The sequence below is a fragment of the Sphaerodactylus townsendi genome, linkage group LG17 (genome assembly GCF_021028975.2).
Source record: "Sphaerodactylus townsendi isolate TG3544 linkage group LG17, MPM_Stown_v2.3, whole genome shotgun sequence".
In the NCBI taxonomy this organism is placed as follows: domain Eukaryota; kingdom Metazoa; phylum Chordata; class Lepidosauria; order Squamata; family Sphaerodactylidae; genus Sphaerodactylus; species Sphaerodactylus townsendi.
Window position 1 is genome coordinate 23951495 of NC_059441.1, and position 20635 is coordinate 23972129.

The 20635-nt window shown below is 47.1% G+C and overlaps 1 protein-coding gene across 2 annotated transcripts; it reads right to left on the reverse strand.

Moving 5' to 3' along the window:
• Positions 1–1187: 1187 nt before the first annotated feature.
• Positions 1188–20149, reverse strand: RLBP1 (retinaldehyde binding protein 1). 2 transcript variants are annotated; one of them, XM_048482134.1, is made up of 9 exons: positions 19876–20149; positions 14628–14659; positions 13675–13803; positions 9826–10030; positions 8841–9019; positions 6836–6994; positions 4116–4251; positions 2743–2752; positions 1188–1897 (listed from the first exon to the last, which is right to left on the reverse strand). In XM_048482134.1, the coding sequence occupies exons 2-9, from the start codon at positions 14637–14639 to the stop codon at positions 1765–1767; spliced, it is 963 nt and encodes a 320-aa protein (XP_048338091.1). In that variant the 5' UTR covers positions 14640–14659; positions 19876–20149; the 3' UTR covers positions 1188–1764. The 2 variants fall into 2 exon arrangements, with proteins under 2 accessions (XP_048338091.1, XP_048338090.1); XM_048482133.1 differs by lacking the exon at positions 2743–2752 and having other exon boundaries at positions 1188–1939; positions 4141–4251; positions 19876–20146.
• Between the last annotated feature and the right edge of the window lie 486 nt (positions 20150–20635).

Sequence of the window (20635 nt, forward strand, 5' to 3'; positions counted from 1 at the left end):
TCAGCACAAAGTTGTGGCAGAAATAACACACCTGGTCCCAGCGACATTTCTGCTCTGCTGCTACGTTTCTGCCTAAGGTGAGTGGGTGTTTGTTGTGGGGGTGGCTGCACTCACCTCCCCCCTTTGCATTCCACTGCTCCATGTAAAAAGGTCCCATCCTCTCAAGGGCTTCATGACAGACATCCTGTTTCACTTGAGTCTGAGCCAGTGGCCCAGTGAATGTGACTCCTGTCAGTCTCTCCGTATTCTTTGCATTTCGGAGGACCCCTACTGGTTTGCTTTGCAAATCAAATAGGCCTGGTATGTCGTTTGAGGAGTAAGAATGGCAGCGAAGCAGTGATGCAATGGATTTGATTTCCTGGGGGGAAGGAGGTACAGGGCAAAGAAAAGAGCACCAACTTCTCTGTGGCTTTTCCACCTTCTTGGCACCTTAAACACAGGACTGTATACCCCAGGCCATGTGTCATATGAATGAAGCAGTCAAGTTGACTAGCGCTGCCCCGTTGCTCAAGGTTAGTAACAACAATTTAATATCCATTGAAGAAATACATATGTCAAAAACTAAGGCCCCTTCCGCACACGCAAAATAATGCATTTTCAAACCACTTTCACAACTGTTTGCAAGTGATTTTTGCTATTCCGCACAGCTTCAAAGAGCACTGAAAGCAGTTTGAAAGTGCATTATTTTGCATGTGCGGAATGAGCCTAAGTTAAAGCAGTGCAATATAGATGTGCTTAAAAAGTAACCCCATCAGAGGTATAGCTAGGAAAAATGTAGCCCAGTGCAAAATCTAAGTCCCCCCCCCCTCCCCGCCCTGTATGGGCCGCCATCCTCCCCCACCACAACCAAACAACTTTTTTTGCACCGGGTCTTGAAGTCAGTGTTTGAACCCAGGAGGAAAAAGGAGGGGCGTGGGAGCGATTTTCCGCCCCTCGCGTGACTAAATGGCCACAGCCTGGGGACTAGTGGTGGGATTCAGTAGCTTTGCACCACTTCAGCAGAACCGGTTGTTAAAATGGTGCTTGTAAACAACCAGTTGTTAAATTATTTGAATCCCATCACCAGAACCGGTTGTTAAATTATTTGAATCCAACCACTGCCAGGGACATTTGACCCCATGTATCCCCCTGAGCGGTCTGCCCCTGTGTCATCTACAGATATCACAAACGAAGCGAAAGCATCTTTTTCATTTGCCTGTGTTTATTTTGTTTTAAAACTGAAACAGCTCTTTGCTGGATGTTCTTGCAGTGAACTGGACGGCCCCTGCCGTTGAAGGGCACACTTTGGTCCTTCCGTGGGGTCTCTTCATTTCCCCCTTCCTTCCTTTCTGCACAATCGCTCCTGCGACTCTCAAACACGTAACTGTAGCTGCTATGTTTTCCTGCTTGCCCTTATTCATTAGACATACCAGTAAATGTAAGGGGGAAAGGCATTTCTTAGCTCCTGAACTACCTAGGCACTTCGATTCAAGGCAGACAAACCACCAACAGTTCCGCCTCTTTTTTGCTCTTGGCTTTCCCACCACAGACATTTCTCACTAGCTTTTCTGGTTTCCAGTGACAGAGGACAGGTGGAAAAAAAGGAGAGAAGTTTCCTTCGAAGTTTTGAAACTGCAGAGTTCGCTGGTGGCAGAAGAGTCAAGAAATGTGAGAAGATGAACATCCGGGAGTTTTATTATCATGATGGAACTTTTTAAGCAACACTACGGGTTCAGTGGCCACCACTGGCTCCATTTTGTAGACTAGGAGGCTGTTTTTTCAAACTCAGAGAGCTGTGTCTTCGCCGTCCAGCCGGGGCCCAAAAAGTTTCTCAGCTGTGTCTTTGCCATCGTATTTGGGCAGGTTGCCCCCCCAAAAAATCCTGCTGTGAGACATACTCCAGGATCGAATCTCTTTGGTAGAAAGAGATTGGAATGCCCGTCACCCGTGGCACAAAGACCTAAACGTCAGGAAGTAAAGGGAACGAGGGTGAAAAAGTTGTCTTGGGCCCCTTCTGCACATGCAGAATAGTGCACTTTCAATCCACTTTCACAACTGTTGGCAAGAGGTTTTTTCTATTCCGCACTGTAAAATCCAGCTGCAAACTGCATTGAAAGTGGATTGAAAGTGCATTATTCTGCATGTGCGGAAGGGGCTTTGGAGGGCTGCTGGTTGCCTGGGCCAAGCTGAGCTGGACCTTCTCAACCGCTGCCTCTTTGGCTACTGGCTTGGTCCAAGTCAAGGGAGGCCCCTTGGTTCAGAAATGAAAGCTGCAAGGTGCATAGAGAGTCCTGAACACAACATAATAGGATAAACCCTCTTATTAAACTGCTATTAAATTGGGTTCACGGCTCCGTGCACACTTTGCATTCTCATGTTTTGCAAGTGTTATTGATTGATTTCAATTGATTTTTTTCCCCTGCTTTCCCCCACCACAGCGGCCTTAGAACAGATTCCAATACGCAGTGAAATTACAAATACAATAAAATTACAACCTACAGTGAATTTACAAATGTAAATCCGCTGATGTTTAAGAAGAAGAAGAGTTTGAATTTATACCCCACCTTTCTCTCCTGTCAGGAGACTCAAGGTGGCTTACAAGCTCCTTTCCCTTCCTTTCCTCGCAACAGACACCTTGTGAGGTAGGTGAAGCTGAGACAGTTTCAAAGAACTGTGACTAGCCTAAAGTCATCTAGCAGGTTCACTAGACAAGACTCTGCCACTCAGGTGGAGGAGTGGGGGATCAAACCCAGTTCTCCAGATTAGAATCCACCTGCTCTTAACCACTACACCATGCTTCACCCTTGGCTCAGACCAGTGGTAGGATCCAAAAATTTTAGTAACAGGTTCCCATGGTGGTGGGATTCAAACTGTGGCGTAGCGCCAATGGGGCTGGGCAGGGCACAACGGGGGCGTGGGCAGGCATTCTGGGGGCGGGGCATTCCTGGGCGGGGCTGTGGCAAGGACGCAGCCGCTGTGGCGGTCCTTGGGCAGGAAACGAATTCACGCAGGCGCAGGCTGCCACGCACACCGGTGCACCTTCTACTAGACTGCTTCAAGTTCTGCGCGCTACTACTGAGAGGAGGGGCGTTACTAAGGCAAAAATCACGTGGCAAAATCACCAATTAGTAACCCTCTCTCGGCACACACAAATAATTAGTAACCTACTCTCGGGAACCTGTGAGAACCTGCTGGATCCCACCTCTGGCTCAGACCCAGCCAGCAACAGCACAGAAGCAGGAGATAGATAAACCTCAAGAGCAAGCCATCTCTTAGGCTACCCCCAGGTAGCAACCCCCACTCACATGGGACGAAGACTGGGACAAATATAAAGCATGTGTCTAGAGTGAACTCAACAGCACTGGGGCTAACATGGAGCAATTGGATGAACAGCCCACCAGAAATGGCGGGTGACCGCTCAACTCGTTCCTCAGCCTGTAATTGTCGCAGTCCTCAGGAAGGTGTGTGTTTTGCTGCGCTGGAGTTTATTGGCAAAAAGGGAAAGGGACAGCTGCTGTTTTAAATCGGCCATCGCTAATTTCCTCTTTAGAATCTCGGCTTGGTTTAAAATGGCCACATTTTATTTATTTATTTATTTATTTGTTCCACTTATATACCGCCCTCCCCCGAGGGGCTCAGGGCGGTTTACAACATGAATACAAACAAGTGGAAGGATAAAATACAATATTAAATATTAAATATTAAAATGCAGCGCTTAAATTCTTAACCATTTAAAATACAGATGGCGTATGACCATTTAAACTCCTCTGAGAGGGGGAACAGCGGGTCCAACATCTGCCTTTGTTTGGACAATGCTCCTTCTGTACCACACCAGAGACATGGGGGGTGGGAAATGGCATCCGGGGCAATGGCCATCTTGCACCCCCACCCCCGCTCCCCACTTACCTGAGCTGGCGGAGCAGCCTAGCAGGGCCGGGCCAAGGGACACCCAGCAGTGGCCCAGCCAGGCTGCTCCTTCCGCCAGCAGAGGCTCCACTGGCTGAAGGAGCAGCCTAGCAGGGCGAGGCCGAGGGGAAGCGTGTGGAGGCGATTCTCCCCCCCTACATGACCAGCTGGTGCGCGCCCAGAGACAGGTAGCCCCACATGTCCTCAGGAGTGCTCCGCCCCTGTACTACGCTCTTCCCCAGCATGTCTACTCACCCTTTCCAGCAGCTTGTTCTTCAGGAAAGGTTTGACCACGTTGTAGGTTGTCGTGAAATACCAAGGCTGGTGGATGAAATAGACGGCTTTGAAACGGGCTGGGAAGGAATCCTAGGAGTCTCGAAGTCACCCAGTTTACACACCCAGTTGGGAGAGCAGGAATGGAAAGGAGAGGAGAATGGTCAAGATAGGTAACTTCCTTGGCCCTGCAATTCTGTCTTCTGATATATTTAGATATCTCTTTGACAATGGAGAATGTTTGCCCTGTAGTTGTATCCCCTGATGTGTGAATAGGTACAAGATATCAACCACCTTCTTAGTACTATTGGGGGGCCCCTACCTTCTCCCAGGTGCCAGAAGGAACTGCTGCCCTGTTAGTTTAGTTAGTTTATTGAATGTGATACCCCGTCCTTCCCAGCCACAGATGAAGAATTTCCTTGATCTTCTCAAAACCTCTGGTTTTGATTGATTGGATGCACAGTTGTAGGATGGGGGACACCTGGCTTGGCAACACTACATGCAAAAGGGATCTGGGAATCTGAGATGACAAACTGAACATAAGTCAGCAGTGTGACGCAGCAGCCAAGAAAGCCAATGCAATTCTGGGCTCTATCAATAGGAGTATAGTGTTTAGATCAAGGGATGTAATTTTACCTCTCTATTCTGCATTGGTTGAACCTCCCCTGGAATATTGTGTACAGTTCTGGGCACCGCAATTCAAGGACATTGACAAGCTGGAACGCATCCAGAGGAGGGCAACCAAAATGGGAAAAGGTCTGGAATCCCTACGAAGGGAAACTTAGGGAGCTGGGGATGCTTAGTTTGATGAAAAGGAGGTTAAGAGGTGACATGACAGCCATGCTTAGATATTTGAAGGGATGTCATGTTGGTGAGGGAGTGAGCTTGTTTTATGCTTCTCCAGAGACTGGGACCAGGAGTCATGGGTTCAAGGTGAAGGGGAAAGAGATTCCACCTAAACATCAGGAAAAACTTTCTGACAGTAAAGGCTGATTGACAGTGGAATGCACTCGGAGTGTAGTGGAGTCTCCTTTGGAGGTTTTTAAAGAGAGGCTGGATAGCCATCTGTCAGGAGTGCTTTGATTGTGTGTTCCTGCATGGCAGGGGGTTGGACTTAATGGCCCTTGAGGTCTCTTCCAACTCTGTGAGTCTATATTTCTATGATTCATTCTGGCTATGCATCTTCTCTCTCTGAATTTAAATCTGTAAATCAGCTCACACAAGTGTGTATGTTCATCATCAAGAAGAAGGGCTGGTTTTTAATACCCCGCTTCTTCTCCAACTTTAAGAAGTCTCAAAGCATTTTTTAACCACCTTCCCTTCTCCCCCTCCACAGCCGGCACCTTGTGAGGCAGGTGGGACTGAGAGAATTCTGACCCAAGGTCACCCAGCAGGCTTCGTGTGGAGGAGCAGGGAAACAAACCCAGTTCACCAGATTAGAGTCCGCCACTTTTAACCACTATACCATGCTGACTCTGTGCGTGCCGCCGTTCCCATTCTCCTTCACCTCGAAATTCCTGCTGCTCTTCACAGCATACTCACACAGTCGCTGGCATGCTTGGCAACCACTGCCTTGCAGAGCGGATTCCATTACAGAGGAAAATGCTTTGGAAGCTGCAGTAGCAGCCAAGGAGGCCACTGAGGCTACCCCAGTGCTACCTCAAGACTACCTACTGCTGGACAGGGACCATCAACTAAACAATAAATTATTTGACCAGGAATTTCAATACCTTTTGAGCAAGGCACAGAGTTCTCGTTCACCCTCGTACTTTGGGATCACTCCCCGAAAGCTCTGTGTTGCCCACTATCTGAACCAACTCCCAAACCGTAAACGTAGATGGGCACTCTCAAGAGCAAGACGCAATTCCTTCCCGTCTTTATTTCAAGGTCGGTTCTTAAACATCCCTCGGCATGATCGCCATTGTTCTCTCTGCCTTTCCTATGCTTACTCCCTTGAATACATCTTGCCCTTTTGCCCGAAGTATAACAGCTTTAGGCCCGATTTCTCTGCCTTAACCTCGACTGGGTTCTCGGATCTTTCTACCAATGCACAGATGATTCTTCTGCTCAACAGTCCCAAGGCTGAAATGACAGAAACTGTAGCCAAATTTTTGCTGCGCACTTTGAACAAGGTTCCCTTGGCTTCTGTTCACACTATTTTCACTGTTCTCTACTGGATTTACTCTTTCTTTTTGTCCCCATGCTGTATGCCTTTAGGTCTCTGAATCTGACAGCGACTGCAGCAAAAAAGGGTCAGGGAATGCTAGAAGCTGCAAATACCCTACAAAATGGCAGATTCAGGACTTTCCAGTCTATGGCCGTTTCTGCCACTTTCTTGGCCATCCGGTTGGTGTCGGGTTGGCCTGGTTGTTGGGGGAAGGGAGCTCTGGTCTGTGTGAATCTGCTACGTGAAAGTATTATTCTGCTGCTTCATGGCTTCTTCTCTGCTAGCTAAGGAAGGCCACATACCTTGGCCTGCAGTTGCAGCTGTGGAACGGAATGGAGGGCGGGGGGAGGGTTTTGCTGGTTACTTTATATTATCAGAGTCTCTGCTGGACCAGCAGAGACTTCTTGGCACTGTACGGGACTTACCTTGCCTGCAACAAAGAAATCTTTGTTCATCAACAAGTGTTTCAATTGTCTGGTCAAAGGAGGTTCTGACCGTTGGTCTTCTCACCTGCAGCATGTCCACCATCTTCTTCAGTTCTGAAGGTTTGATGCCAGAAGCCTGCTGAACGGTGAAGCCCTTGAAGTTCTCAACAATGCAGAAACCGTTGATTTGAGTCTCCTCATTCACCAGCAGCCTCTCCAGGATGACACAGTAGGCACGGAGAATCTAGACCAAAACAAGGCAGAGATGCCAAATGGAAGGGATGGCCTGACCCCCTTGACCCATCCTGTCCACTTTAGTAGCACGATGCAAAATGATCACCACTGGCTGAGTGGGTCAGGTTGGGAGAACATGAGCAGAGTCAGTTGATGCTTTTGGGTCTGTTACACTGTCTCCTTGCTTGCAACTCCTTGGAGATGGCCGTGGCTCTGTGATACAGCCCCTCTTACACCTTGGTTCGATCCATGGTGTCTCCATTTAGGGTAGGATGTTGCCCAGGAAGAAAAAAAATCTAGTGTACAAGTTCTAGGTCAGTCTGCTGCCATGTGGACTGGTTTTCTACGGGAAAGGAGTTTTTTTAAAACATGGGGAACTCATTTTTTAAAAAATTATTATTATATTTATACCCCGCCCATCTCCAAAGGGCTCAGGGCAGCACTCAACAATAATCAAGCAATACACTTTTTAAGAACGGAAATAAATAATTAAAAGAAAATACAATAAAAATGCAATAAAATGCAATAATGCAAAATGCAATAAAAATACCCACAACAAGGGTTCAGTTTTATCACCATCTGTTTATATTTTTAAAGTTCCTGTTAGTATTGGTAGTTTGAGTGTTTTTAGGTTGTTAGATCATAATATTATGCTGTTTTATTCTGCTGTTCGCCACCCTGAGCCCTTCAGGGGAGGGCGGCCTATACATTTAAAAAATAAATAAATATAAAATAAATATAAGATAGAACAACAATAAAAGATGGTGACTAAAAACCATCAACCCTCAGGGGCCAGTATTTGATAGATGTCAACCCAGCTGGACTGAAAAAGCCTGGCAAAATAGCCAGAATAGCTCTGTTTTACAGTCCCTGCGGAATCGATTCAGATCCCGCAGGGCCCTGATCTCACACGGGAGCTTATTCCACCAGGTAGGGCCCGGGACAGAAAAGGTCCTGGCCCTCGTGGAGGCCTGACGGATATCCTTCGGGCCAGGATTCTTCTATTCTCCACCTGCCTCAAGTGGGACAGCCCACTCTGAAACCTCATTCAACTTGAGCTGTGACTAAAAAGATGTTTCTTGTTTAGCATTTGTAGAGATGGAAACGTTGATATTGGTGATTGTAGTGGACCCCCTGGTTGGATTTTTGCTGAAAGTATCCATACCAACTCTCCCGGATTTTGTATAAATCTAATAAATTTTCTCTTAATATTAAAAAAGAAATAAAAGATGGTAGAAAAAGCAATGAGCGAAAGAGCTGCTCCTCCACACAGTCATACAACCATTTCCCACCCTTCAAATTCTATCCATCATATTATTTCTGGAAAACTTGCATAAAGTGTATAGACAAAAAGGTAGCATGGTATAACCAGATCTCATCATAAATTGGAAGCTAAGCAGGGCCAGTCCTTGGGAGAAAGACCACCAAGAAAGCCTCTGCACAGGAAGGCAGTGGCCGACCACCTCTGCTTCTCACTTGCCTTGAAAGCCCTTTGCTGGGGTTGCCATAAACCTTGGATGGGAGACCACCAAGGAAGCCTCTGCAGAGGAAGGCAATGCCAACCCCTTTGATGGGGTTGCCATAAGTCCATACATCACACACACCAAGTATGTGCATTAGTGAGGTGGATGGATGAGTAGCTTACTCATACACCAATTAAAATCTTTGTAAATACATTGTAAATAGTTGTAGTCATTTAGTCTTCCTGGGGAATCCTAGGCACTAGAGTGTGTGTTTGAGGGGAAGAGTGCAGGGGGTTGAATTTTTAGGCCTTCAAAACTACAATTTCCAGCAGTCCTTAGAGGGCATGATCCCACTCTGTAGAGTCAATAAAAACTTTGGCTCCAAATGCTGACCTCGTCAAAGGTGATCTCTTCGTAGTCCCAGTTCTCGATGTTGAAGAGCAGCACGATCCGCCCGTACTTATCCCTGTTGGACAGAATGCCTGGGTAGCCCGCCTCGATGGTACTGCGCACAGCCTCTGGCGTCAGGTTCTCAAAAAGCTCCGGATACTGCTGGCGGAAGTTGACGTAGCCTGAGATCAGGGGAAGAAAGATGCCATGACTGGGGAGATGGTGGGAATCCACCATTCCCGCATAGCAGATGCTTGTAAGGGTTACTCCAGTCAACAATTGAGACTCAGAGCTTCATTGAACTGTGTCAGGACCTTTGCTGCAGAAAGCTAGAACTGGGGCTCAAGCTTTCGCAGCATGAATATACCTCCAAACATTCCCCTTCGGGTGCTCCCCCTCCCTCCCCCCCACCCCCGTTCCCACAATAGGCTGCATAAGAAAAGGATAGTATTGTTATGTGTTCCAACTCAAGGACAGTGACAGGGCTCATTCCGGTTTCCAGGAAGGGGGACAAATGAGGTATGCATATTTCACTAGTTACAAGCACAGCAATGGAAACAGAATGGGCCATTAGGCCACAGATAACAGCAAGTGCAGGTGTGATCTTGGTTCCAGCCTGCTGATGCCAGGTCATGACTGTTTGAGTCAGACTTGTGCTGCTTTGATTGGGTGTTCCTGCATTGCAGGAGGTTGGGCTTGATGGGGTCTCTTCCAACTCTATGATTCTATGAACCAATCGGCTCACCTAGCTCAATATTGTCCACTCTGATGGTAGAGGTTCTCTAGAGCAGTGGTCTTCACCCCTTGGACCCCAACCAAGATTGTAAACACTCACTTCTTCCCAGCAAAGGTTATCTGTCTCATATCAGCGAGCTGTAACTTGGGTGGGACTTTGTATGCTCAGATAGAGGAAGCTTTGAAGAGATTAGCCTCAGGAATTCCCCCCCCCCCCTTCTTGCTCCCATGCACAGACGCACACACAGTCTACCTTTAAGCAGGTCGTAAGCCCTGCTGACATCAAATTTGCGGGCCCGGATGAAGCACAGCAAGAACGCACTGTCTTTTTCCTTCACTTTCTCGGCCACTGCTTTGCAGATATCGTCTCCTCCCTCAGCTCTTTCTCGGATCAGGTCTTGCAGCTCTTTCAGAGCAGATTCCTTCTTCTCTGGTGTCTCGTTCAGTTCATCTTTGGCCTGTGGAACAAAGAAAAGAAGAAGAGAAGAGTTGGATTTATATCCCCCTTTTCTCTCCTGTAAGGAGACTCAAAGGGGCTTACAATCTCCTTTCCCTTCCCCCCTCACAACAAACACTCTGTAACATAGGAGGGGTTGAGAGAGCTCTGAAGAACTGTGACTAGCCTAAGGTCACCCAGCTGTGTTGGAATGCACAAGCTAATCTAGTTCACCAGATAAGCTTCCACAGCTCAAGTGGCAGAGCGGGGAGTCAAACCTGGTTCTCCAGATTAGAGTGCACCTGCTCTTAACCACTACACCATGCTGGCTCTCACTCTAGCCTGCTAATGTTAGGTAGGGAGGAAGGGGAAATCCAAGGATTTGGAGTCTCATCTCTCTCCCTTTCCTCAGCAACTTGGACTGCTGCGTTGAAGTAAGATCAGTGGTGGGATTCAAATAATTTTAACAACTGGGTGTTTACAAGCACCATTTAACAATCGGTTCTGCCGAAGTGGTGCGAACCTGCTGAATCCCACTTCCTCCAAACAGAATGCTAGTTATGGCATTTTGTCTCATGAAAGGTAGGGGAAGGGGCAAGTTAGAGTTTTATAAGAGTTTGGTTGGGAAAATGGGTGGGGAAACTGTTGGCCTTCTGGAACAGGGGTGTCCCATCGATGGCTCTCCAGATGTTAACAGACTACGATTCCCATCAGCCCCTGCCAGCATGTCCAGTTGGCATGGTTGATGGGAATCGTAGTCCATGAACACCTGGAGGGCCATTGTCATGCCCCCACAGAGGTGTTTGTTATTTCCCCGTTAAGTGTTAGTTTCCCCATAGTTATGTCATGATATATAAAAAAGAGAGTAAAAGTTCACTAAAGGGTCATTTCAAGTTAGCAGAAGTTTGCCAACCACAAACACCAGAGACAGTCAGTCTAGGGGCAAAGGAGCAGTTAACCTTTAACATGATTGGTTAGTTCAACTGTAACCCTAGACCAGGGGTCCCCAAACTATGGCCCGGGGGCCAAATGTGGCCCCCTGAAGGCATTTATCTGGCCCGCCAGGCATGGCAGCGATGGCTCCATTCATGTGCAGTGGGGGCTCGAGGGAGAGGAGGAACTGGCCCCAACGGCCGTTGATTGCAGTTACATGATGGCACCCCCAAATCTCCATGCATTTTCTGACCCAGAGTTGGAAACCTTACATGTGGCAACGCCTGCTCCGCCCTTCCCTCTCGGCTACTCCATGTGTTGCTTTCAGGCTTTCTGTTCCGCCTCACTCCCATTGGCATCAGCCAGGCTGGCGAATCGCTTGCTGGCTGCTAGGGAGGAAAGAACCCAGGAAGATACCTGATCCTGGGTTAGATGGAATGCTTCATTGGGAAAGTTCTGCTTTTTTTTTTTACAGGGGAAGGTATTCCACAGCCTCCCCAACAATATTTGGAGCCCACTCTGTACTTGACATACTTTGGTCACTGTTCTAAAAATAGACCATGACAGAAAGGCTGAAAGGTGAAATCAAACATTTTACAATCATTTGTGCATAGGAATTTGTTCACAGTTTTTTTTTAGTCCGGCCCTCCAACAGTCTGAGGGACAGTGAACTGGCCCCCTGTTTAAAAAGTTTGGGGACCCCTGCCCTAGACCAATGAGAGGCTGTTGCCTGGGCGGGGGAAAAGTATCCTGTTGGATGTATGTATTGTATATGCTATGCTAAGTTGAGATAGAGACTAAGTTCTGTGTGTGTTGAACTTTGTTCTAGCTGAAGAGTTCTGTATAGTCTGATAGCCTTGTATAGAATAGACTTGTGTAACCTTGCAACTGCTAAAGTAAAAACCTTCCCATGGAAAGAACATCTTGCGTGGAGAGTATTCTTTTTCACAGTGGTAGAAGGTTGCAGTGAGTGCAAGAAGACTATATACCCTCTCATCTTACCAGAGTGACTCCGCTTTAAACTCTGCTGATAAGTTAGCATGGTTTTAGTTCATTGTTAAGTCTTCTAAGGGAGGGTATTTTAGTTAGCCCCTGTCCCTTTAAGACATTTCCCAATAGGCAGTTTCCTTTCTTTACCCAGCAATTCCCTGTTTTGGTCTAGCCAGTCAGGCAGAGTGAGGTGCTAAGGGTAGTTGGAGACCGGAATATTTGTGACGTCCATATTATTATATGGTGGTCCATAGTGCACAAGTTAAGTTTAACAGCAGTTAAAATTAGACAAAGACTGGAAGAACTGAAAGGAAGCAAGACACAGTGGACTTTCTTGAAAGCAACCAAGAGAAAACATAGTCTACAGCTTCAAATCTGCTCAAGACAAGCAAGTACTCTGACTTAGATAGACCCAAGGGAGGAGTTAGGGTCTTGTTTCTCTCAAGTAATAAACCCATTGTAAGAACTGTTGAACCTGGCTTGTGTCTCCCCCACTCTGTCCTAGCCAAGTACAGGGCACTTGTGGGGCAGAACAGCCAGAGTTTTGAGACCCCTTCTCTGGAAAGGGAGGCAGGCAATGGCAAACAACCTTTGTTCATCTCTTGCCTTGAAAACTCCCTGAAGGGTCACCGTTAGTCAGCTATGACTCGATGGCACTTTATACCACCAGTTTAGAGACTGTCCCTCTTGAAAGATCTCCTTTGCTTTCCCTCTCTTACCCTGGCTGGTCAGCTCCTCCATTAACCAAACCTCCAAATCTCTGTACATAAACAGCTTCCATTTTCAGAGGCAGAGCACGTCTGAATTCCAGGAGCTGGGAAATTTATGGGCTGTTAGAAGACATCTAGCTTGCCAATGTCAAAAACGGCAGTTTGGACTAGACGGCCCCTTTGGGCTCATCGGGTGAGTCCGCTCTGATGGTCCTCCCGAAGCCAAGGAGATGCATTTCACCTGTTTCACCCCAGAAGTTGGGTTGCTCAACTTTGCCCGCCCACTGACATCATGTGGCTTGGGGCAACTTTCAAATTGTGTCTGAGATAACAAGTTATGGCTGTGATGTTAAAATGCAAGCCTGGGATTTGCAAAGGTTGGAAACCACCTCTCTTGGAGAAAACAGGCGGAGCCATCAAGACGTCAGATGCCTTTTGTTTAACGCACAGCCGAAAAGAAACAAACAAAACCCACTTTCGCTCTCTTAGCGATGCAACAGCTTGTGTAGTGTTTGCTGTTGCCGTGGTGCTCTCTCTGGCCAACTGTGACCCTGCATCGGATCCCACCAATTAAGATTAACACATGCCAGGTTGCCCAAGCAAGTTTTCAATTTGACTCTGCTTGAGTGCCTGGCCGGGGCGTACCGCCCAGGGGGACATATAGGGTCAAATGTACCTGGGCTGCGGCCATTTAGTCATGTGGGGGGCGGAAAGTCCCCTACACACACCCCATGTTGTTGAGGGGGCACCGAGTTATATTTTCCCTAGATACGCCTCTTATGCCTGGCCAATGGCTGCTTGCATGTCCTCCAACATTTCGCAGGTGAAAAGAGAGACATCCTTGTAGCACATTCTATTTATAACAAGCTCCCCCCCCCAAAAAAAAACCTTAAACACATCTACCTCTGAGGAAAATATGAATCAAAGCTCTTTGACTGAAGGGTACTGTGCCAAACTGGCAAACAACCCGTTCTGCCATCTTCCAGAGCTGTCCTTGATGACCAGCTCTTCTTTTGCCCCAACCCATTCTCACCTTTTGCAAGGTATGTGCTGGGATGCTCTTGCATTTCCCAAAGACTGGGCCGTGGTCCTTGGTGGTCAACCGCTCGAGTTTCAAACGCAAGGCTTGCTCCTCCTCAGAGACAACCCTGAAAGTGCCAGGCTGGGAGGGGAAGGGGGTGAAACCACAAGAGGTACTGAGTACCAGCGCTTAACAAAATGTCAATTTGAATGATCAAGACATGGCAGAGAGACTATTCAAGCTAGTACAAGAGCATTTGCAGACAGTAAGATGTGGAAGAACAGTGTTTAGTTTTCCCAGTATACATTTTCCAGTATATATTTCAAGAACAGTAATGGGGTTTAGCATTGCCAGTTCTAAGTTGGAAAATTCCTGGAGATTTGAAAAGGGTGGGGACTAGGGGGGCAGGGTTGGGAAAACCCAGGGGGGAAAAAAGAAGAGGAGGAGGAGGAGAGTTGGATTTATATCCCTCCTTTCTTCTGTAGGAAACTCAAAGGAGCTTACAATCTCCTTTTGCTCCCCCCCTCAATAAACACCCTGTGAGGTGGGTGGGGCTAAGAGAGCTCCAAAGAACTGTGACTAGCCCAAGATCACCCAGCTGGCATGTGTTGGAGTGTACAGGCTAATCTGAATTCCCCAGATAAGCCTCCACAGCTCAGGCGGCAGGGTGGGGAATCAAACCCCATTCCTCCAGTTTAGAGTACACCTGCTCTTAACCACTACACCACTAAGCCCTGTCTCAATGCACCGGAGCTGTGATGCCTCCTGATTGCCTTCCAGCCTTTAAAATACAGCGATCAGATCTTCCGCATCCAACCGTGAGGCAGGACAATAGTTCCCACCACCACAATCCGAAAGAAACAGTGAACTCAGCCCTCTCTTGGAAGGGGTTCTTGGCTAATGCTTTAACCCAATGAGTGTGAGGAAAAGTGAACAAATGGAGCAGAACAAGGATTGTTACTCACCACCGAAGTCATGGCTGATTCGATCCACACACCTACAGGAAGATAGCATGGATAATCTTTGGTTAACAACTCCCCCTGAGCTTTGTGCATCTGGTGTTTCCAAGTTTTCCCTGAAGCCTCCATGGGCAAGATTTGCTCTTAAAGGGATTCCTCCATCTTTGTTCATTCATCTGGGGGTCCTGATGACCAACATGGTGGAAAACAGAGACATGCTTCCAAGCGTTGCTGAGGCTGCTTCTGTTGCCCAACAGCTATGGTTCTATTGCCCAACCTCACATGGTTTAAGCTATCTTAATAATAGTTCCATGGGAATGTCAACTCAATGCATGGCAGCTGTGAAAAAGGCAAACTCTATGCTGGGGATTATTAGGAAAGGAGCTGATAATAAAACTGCAAAGATTGTCATGTCTTTATATAAGGCAGTGGTGCGACTGAACTTGGAGTGCTGTATTCAGTTCTGGTCGCCACATCTCAAAAAGGATATCGAAGAGATAGAAAAAGTGCAGAGAAGGGCAATGAGGATGATTGAGGGATTGGAGCACCTTCCTTATGAGGAGAGGCTGCAGCATTTGGGACTCTTAAGTTTGGAGAGGAGACGTCTGAGGGGGGATAGGATTGAAGTCTATAAAATTATGCATGGGGTACAAAATGTGGACAGAGAGAAATTTTTCTCTCTTTCTCACCATACTAGAACCAGGGGGCATACATTGAAAATGCTGGGGGGAAGAATTAGGACTAATAAAAGGAAACACTTCTTCACGCAACGCACGATTGGTGTTTGGAATATGCTGCCACAGGAGGTGGTCATGGCCACTAACCTGGATAGCTTTAAAAGGGGCTTGGACAGATTTATGTAAGAGAACGCCATCTATGGCTCCCAATCTTGATCCTCCTTGATCTGAGATTGCAAATGCCTTAGCAGACCAGGTGCTCGGGAGCAGCAGCAGCAGCAGAAGGCCATTGCTTTCAAATCCTGCATGTGGTGGGCCACGGTGAGTAGCAGAGTGCTGGACTAGATGGACTCTGCTCTGATCCAGCAGGCTCTTTCTTATGTTCTAGAATCTAATGGAACAAGCTAGTATAAAGATAGTGTTCCTATATTGCTGTGGACGAGACAGTGTGCATTAATTACTGATGAAGTAGAATTCATGATCCTCAAAACAGGAAATCTCTGGGATTTCTACAGGATTTCTACCTGTCTACATGTGTGAACCTAGAACTTTGTAGAATCATAGAGTTGGAAGAGATCACAAGGGCCATCAAGTTCAACCCATTGCCATGCAGGAACACACAGTCAAAGCACTCCCGACATATATTAATCCAGCCTCTCTTTCAATACCTCCAAAGAAGGACACTCCACCACTCTGAGGCAGTGAATTCCACTGTCGAACACCCCTTACTGTCAAAAAGTTCTTCCTAATGTTTAGGTGGAATCTCTTTTCCTGCACCTTGAACCCATTACTCCTGATCCTAGTCTCTGGAGCAGCAGAAAACAAGTTTGCTCCTTCTTCAACATAGCATCCCTTCAAATATTTAAACATAGCCATCATGTCCCCCCTTAAACTTTGCTTCTCCAGAGTGGTACAATTACTTCCCTTGATCTAGACACTATACTCTTATTGATGCATCCCAGAATTGCATTGGCTTTCTTGGCTGCCATATCACATTGCTGACTCATGTTCAGTTTGTGCTCTACTAAGACTCCCAGATCCCTTTCACATGTAGCGTTTATGACTGTATGAACCCGCTACTGCGCTTTTGTGAACCTCACTTGGAAAACACACTTTGTCATTGTTTCTTGAGATCCTTCTGGACTTCTAATGTGCAGGCCTCTATGATTAGACCTCTATGATTTATTCTACAGATGTTTATATGGATGTTCTTTGTTAATATTAAATATATATGAACTAGCACACACACAATATATCATTACTTTCAGCCATTGTAAAGTGGTTTCGGATTGTTTCTCCCTTGATATACCAGAAGCCTAGCTTGCTACCTGATTCTTTTAAGTAGAGGATTGCCAAGGTCTGAACCCAAGATCTTCTGCAGGCACAAAAGATGCTTGACCACTCAGCCATCTCAAGCCTCAGTAAGAAATAAGCTAAATAAATAAAAATGGAATAGAGGAAGGAACCATGAACCCTGCCTTGACCTCTGTAGAGGAAGGGCGCCGATAGGTATTACTTTTAACTGTTACTTGTTGTGATTTTACAATGTGTTTGTATTATTTGATGTATATACATTTTTAAGCTGTTAGCCATCCTGCGCCTGACCTGGGTCAGGAAAGGGTGGGATAAAAATCTAACAAATCAATTATTTGATCAACAGCAACAACCATAGAGGTAGATAATTGCGGGGGTAGTTGACATATTGATATCTGCTGATTGAAGGGTTGAAGAAAAAGAATTGGAAAAAGTGACAAAATACCAAGATTTGCGAACAGGAGTCAAGAGATTACGGCAAAAACCAGCAGTTGCAGCCCTAGTGATTATTGGCACGCTGGGGGACACAGTAAAAAAACCTTGGAGGGCACTTGTACCATCTACATATTGATTAAATCTCCATTTGTTAGTTGCAAAAGGCCATGTTGCTTGGATCTGCACATATACTACACCAGTGGTGGCAAACCTTTGGCACTCCAGATGTTATGGACTACAATTCCCATCAACCCCTGCCAGCATGGCCAATTGGCCATGCTGGCAGAAGGAACTTGATAAGGGAATTGTAATCCACTGTCATCTGGAGATGTAAAAGGTTCACCATCCTGACCTACTGATACATTATGACATCCTAGGTTCTTGGGAAGCCCTCGATGTGTATGAAGCCCATCACTAGCTGAAGATCTGGCAGCTGTGATCTCATAAAATAATAAGGGCAGGTGTTAAGAATGGGATCAGTTCTACACAGGGAGAGGGACTGACCCAGGAGCAGGAAGAGCTGAAAGGGTAAACAGAGTTGAATCTCCCTAGATCAGTGATTCCCAACCAGGGTTCCCCTGACAGTGCTACTGCCCCCCCACCCCCCGCCCCCCGCTGGAATCAAATGGATTTGAGGGAGAGGGTTTGGGAGCCTCATGGGCTCCCTTTAAACAACGCTGAAAAGCAGCATTGTTTTATTTGCCTAAATTCAGCTTGGATTGGGGGCAGATTTAAAGGGAGCTCTCCCTTTAAATCCCCTCAATCCACGCCAAATTTAGGCAAACAAACAATGCGGTTGTCAACGCTGCTTCCCCTCCCCTTCCCCTGCTTGTCACTACCCCCACCTTCTCCCGGTGTCCCTGGTTGCCACCCTCCACCTTCCCCTCCCAGTGCCCCTGCTTGCCACCCAGCACCCCCCCCCCTCCACACACAACAATCACTCATGTGGTAAAAATGCACAGATCATCATGGATTCTCCTGATTTTTCCACTTGGTCACCCCAAAATCATCATCACACCACAGCCAAAGCCCAAAGCTACATGTCTGAATACAACAATCATGCATCCCACACTCTGTGTTGCTGCAGTGGTGTAAAAAAAGCAGTGGGAGGTGTGGGATGGGGTGATGCTTGCTGTTATGCCCAGCTGTCTCTGTGGTAGAGATTTCAGTGGGAGGGGCTGTACTGGTGGTCTTGCTCAGGGTAGGGGCACCAAATGTTCCGCAGGGCTGCTGGTGAGTCTCCTGAAAGGAACCAGCAAACTTTTTTGAAGTTTGCATGGATGGGGCAAATGCTGAGGGTACCCAATTGAAGGCGAAGCTGATGTCCACAGAACGAGTGCCCAGCCATCCAAACTTCAGCAAAGTTGACTGGTTCTTTTTAGGAGACTAATCAGCATCCCTGTGGGAAATCTGGTGCCCCTACCCAGAACAAAAACCCCGCCAGAACCCCCAATAAAATATCCATCACAGAGCCAGCTGGGCATAGCAGCAAGCCCCATTGAGGTCTATGGTGGGAAAAAACATTTATTTTTTCCCATCATAGAACTTGCTGAAAGATCCTGGCAGATTCTCTGCTCTGGTGACTCCATTGCAGCCAATAGGGAATTTCTGGGGTGTTTGTGGGGAGCACATTTTTCAAAGTAGAGCCACCAAAGTTTCAGGTGATCCTCAGGAGACTCTTGATGATACCACCTTTTTGGGGGTCCATAATGTGGACCCCCTACACCAAACCTGTGTGGCATCATCAGGAGAGTCTCCTGAAGATACCCTGAAATTGTGGTGCCGCTAGCTTAATAATGCGCCCCCTACAGACTAAAAATGGAAAAACCATAAAAATGCCCCCAAAAATCAAACGAACTTCAATGGTACCCTGAGATATGAAGAGCGAGGTCAAGGGTTGGGAAACGCTGCCCTAGATCATGACTCTGCTTGCTACAAACCCCAGGCAAAACTATCAAGGATGTTCTGTGGGCACTCATGTAGGGATTTGGGGGGGGGGGGGGGAGAGATGCTCTCAGTTTGGATTGTGAGAATCCAGCTTGTTCCCCTGAAAGTGAAATATATTATCGCAGGATTTTTAAAAAGGCAAATAAGCAAACCACCTGTAATGCTTTGGGGGTTGGAATGCTGCTGGAGCCATTCTTGGAGGGGCGGGTGGTTTCTTGTGATGACTTCCTTTATCTCTACTGAGGCTTAAAGTGGCGGGGCATTTCTAACTGCATCTGGAAACCTTGTGCTGAAGAAAGATTTCCCTGCTAAGAACTAAATTCCCTGATAAGCCCAAAGTTCTGTCAAATAAGCAGACTTGGAAGGAAGGAGGGAGAAAGAGAAATCAGAACACGCTGCTAAGAACAGAGCCCTGGGGCTCCCCGATAACCGTCTTTTCCACCTTCCAGTTGTGGTCCTACGAAATCTGGCTGGCTTATAAATTTTGCACCAAAATGCGGAGGGTGGAGGGTTACATGCAGTGGTGGGATTCAAATAATTTAACAACTGGTTGTTTACAAGCACCATTTTAACAACTGGTTCTACCAAAGTAGTGTGAACCTGAATCCCATCTTTACTGAGTCAAAATGAGACCAAGTCTAGCCAAGTCCATGACTGCAGTCATTACTAAGAAATGTCCCTTTGGACTACTGAGTAAGTATACTTTGGACCAGGCTGTTAGTCCTGTTTCCAGGAAACATTACAAATGCTTAGCTTTGCCTGGTTTGTGCTCGGTCAGACAGGGAAGCCTATTAAACTAAATCGGGGCAGACTTATCTTCTGTGTTATGGAAACAGGTGGCGTAGCAGGAATCTACAGCAAATGCAAGTCAAAACACTCACCGGATAAGGCCAAAAAGAGGTCCAGTAAGTGCAGCGTGCTCCCCTGAAGATCTTGTCCGCAAAGAGACCGACCGGCTCAGCCAGCAAATGGGTCCAGAGTGGCGCAAGGAAGGAAATTCCAGGCAGAGGAGCTTTGAAGGGTCACCGGCTTGGGATTAGACCATCACAAGGCATTGCTCTCAACTGTTGTTGTTTTTGAAAATTAGGTCAGAGCAGCCCAAGGGAAGGACCCCCATTAAAAAGTACAAAGGCGGAGGCAAGAGGCCGGTGTCTCTTGGCTCACAGAAGCACATGGCGGAGGTGGGGGAGGGGGAGCTGTCAGGATGCTGGGACCGATTAGGCAAGTATAAAAGCTCCTTATTGTGTAACTGGGCCACGCTCATTAGAGAACGACTGGGGGAGAAGGAGGAGGAGGACTTTGGGGGCCCCCGAAGAGCTCTGAGCCACCAGACTCAAAACCATGGCTGTGGTCTAAAGCTATCTAAATCTGGCTGTGTGGCCAACAGTGGTGGAAAGGAAGAAACGGGAGAATGGAGGGCAGATAGTAATGTTATTAGCCTACCTTGTAGGTTTGTTGCAGTGACAACTGGGGCTGGATCTACACCAGCAGCAGAAATGAGGCAAGAGAAATTGTAATAACTCAACGCCAAATGTGTTGATGGTGGTGTCTTTTTTAAAAAGTTTTTTCTAATTCTGTTTAACTTCCATAAGTTAGCCTAGCACGGAGAGGGCTAAGACCCAGTCTTTCTCCCTGCTGGGC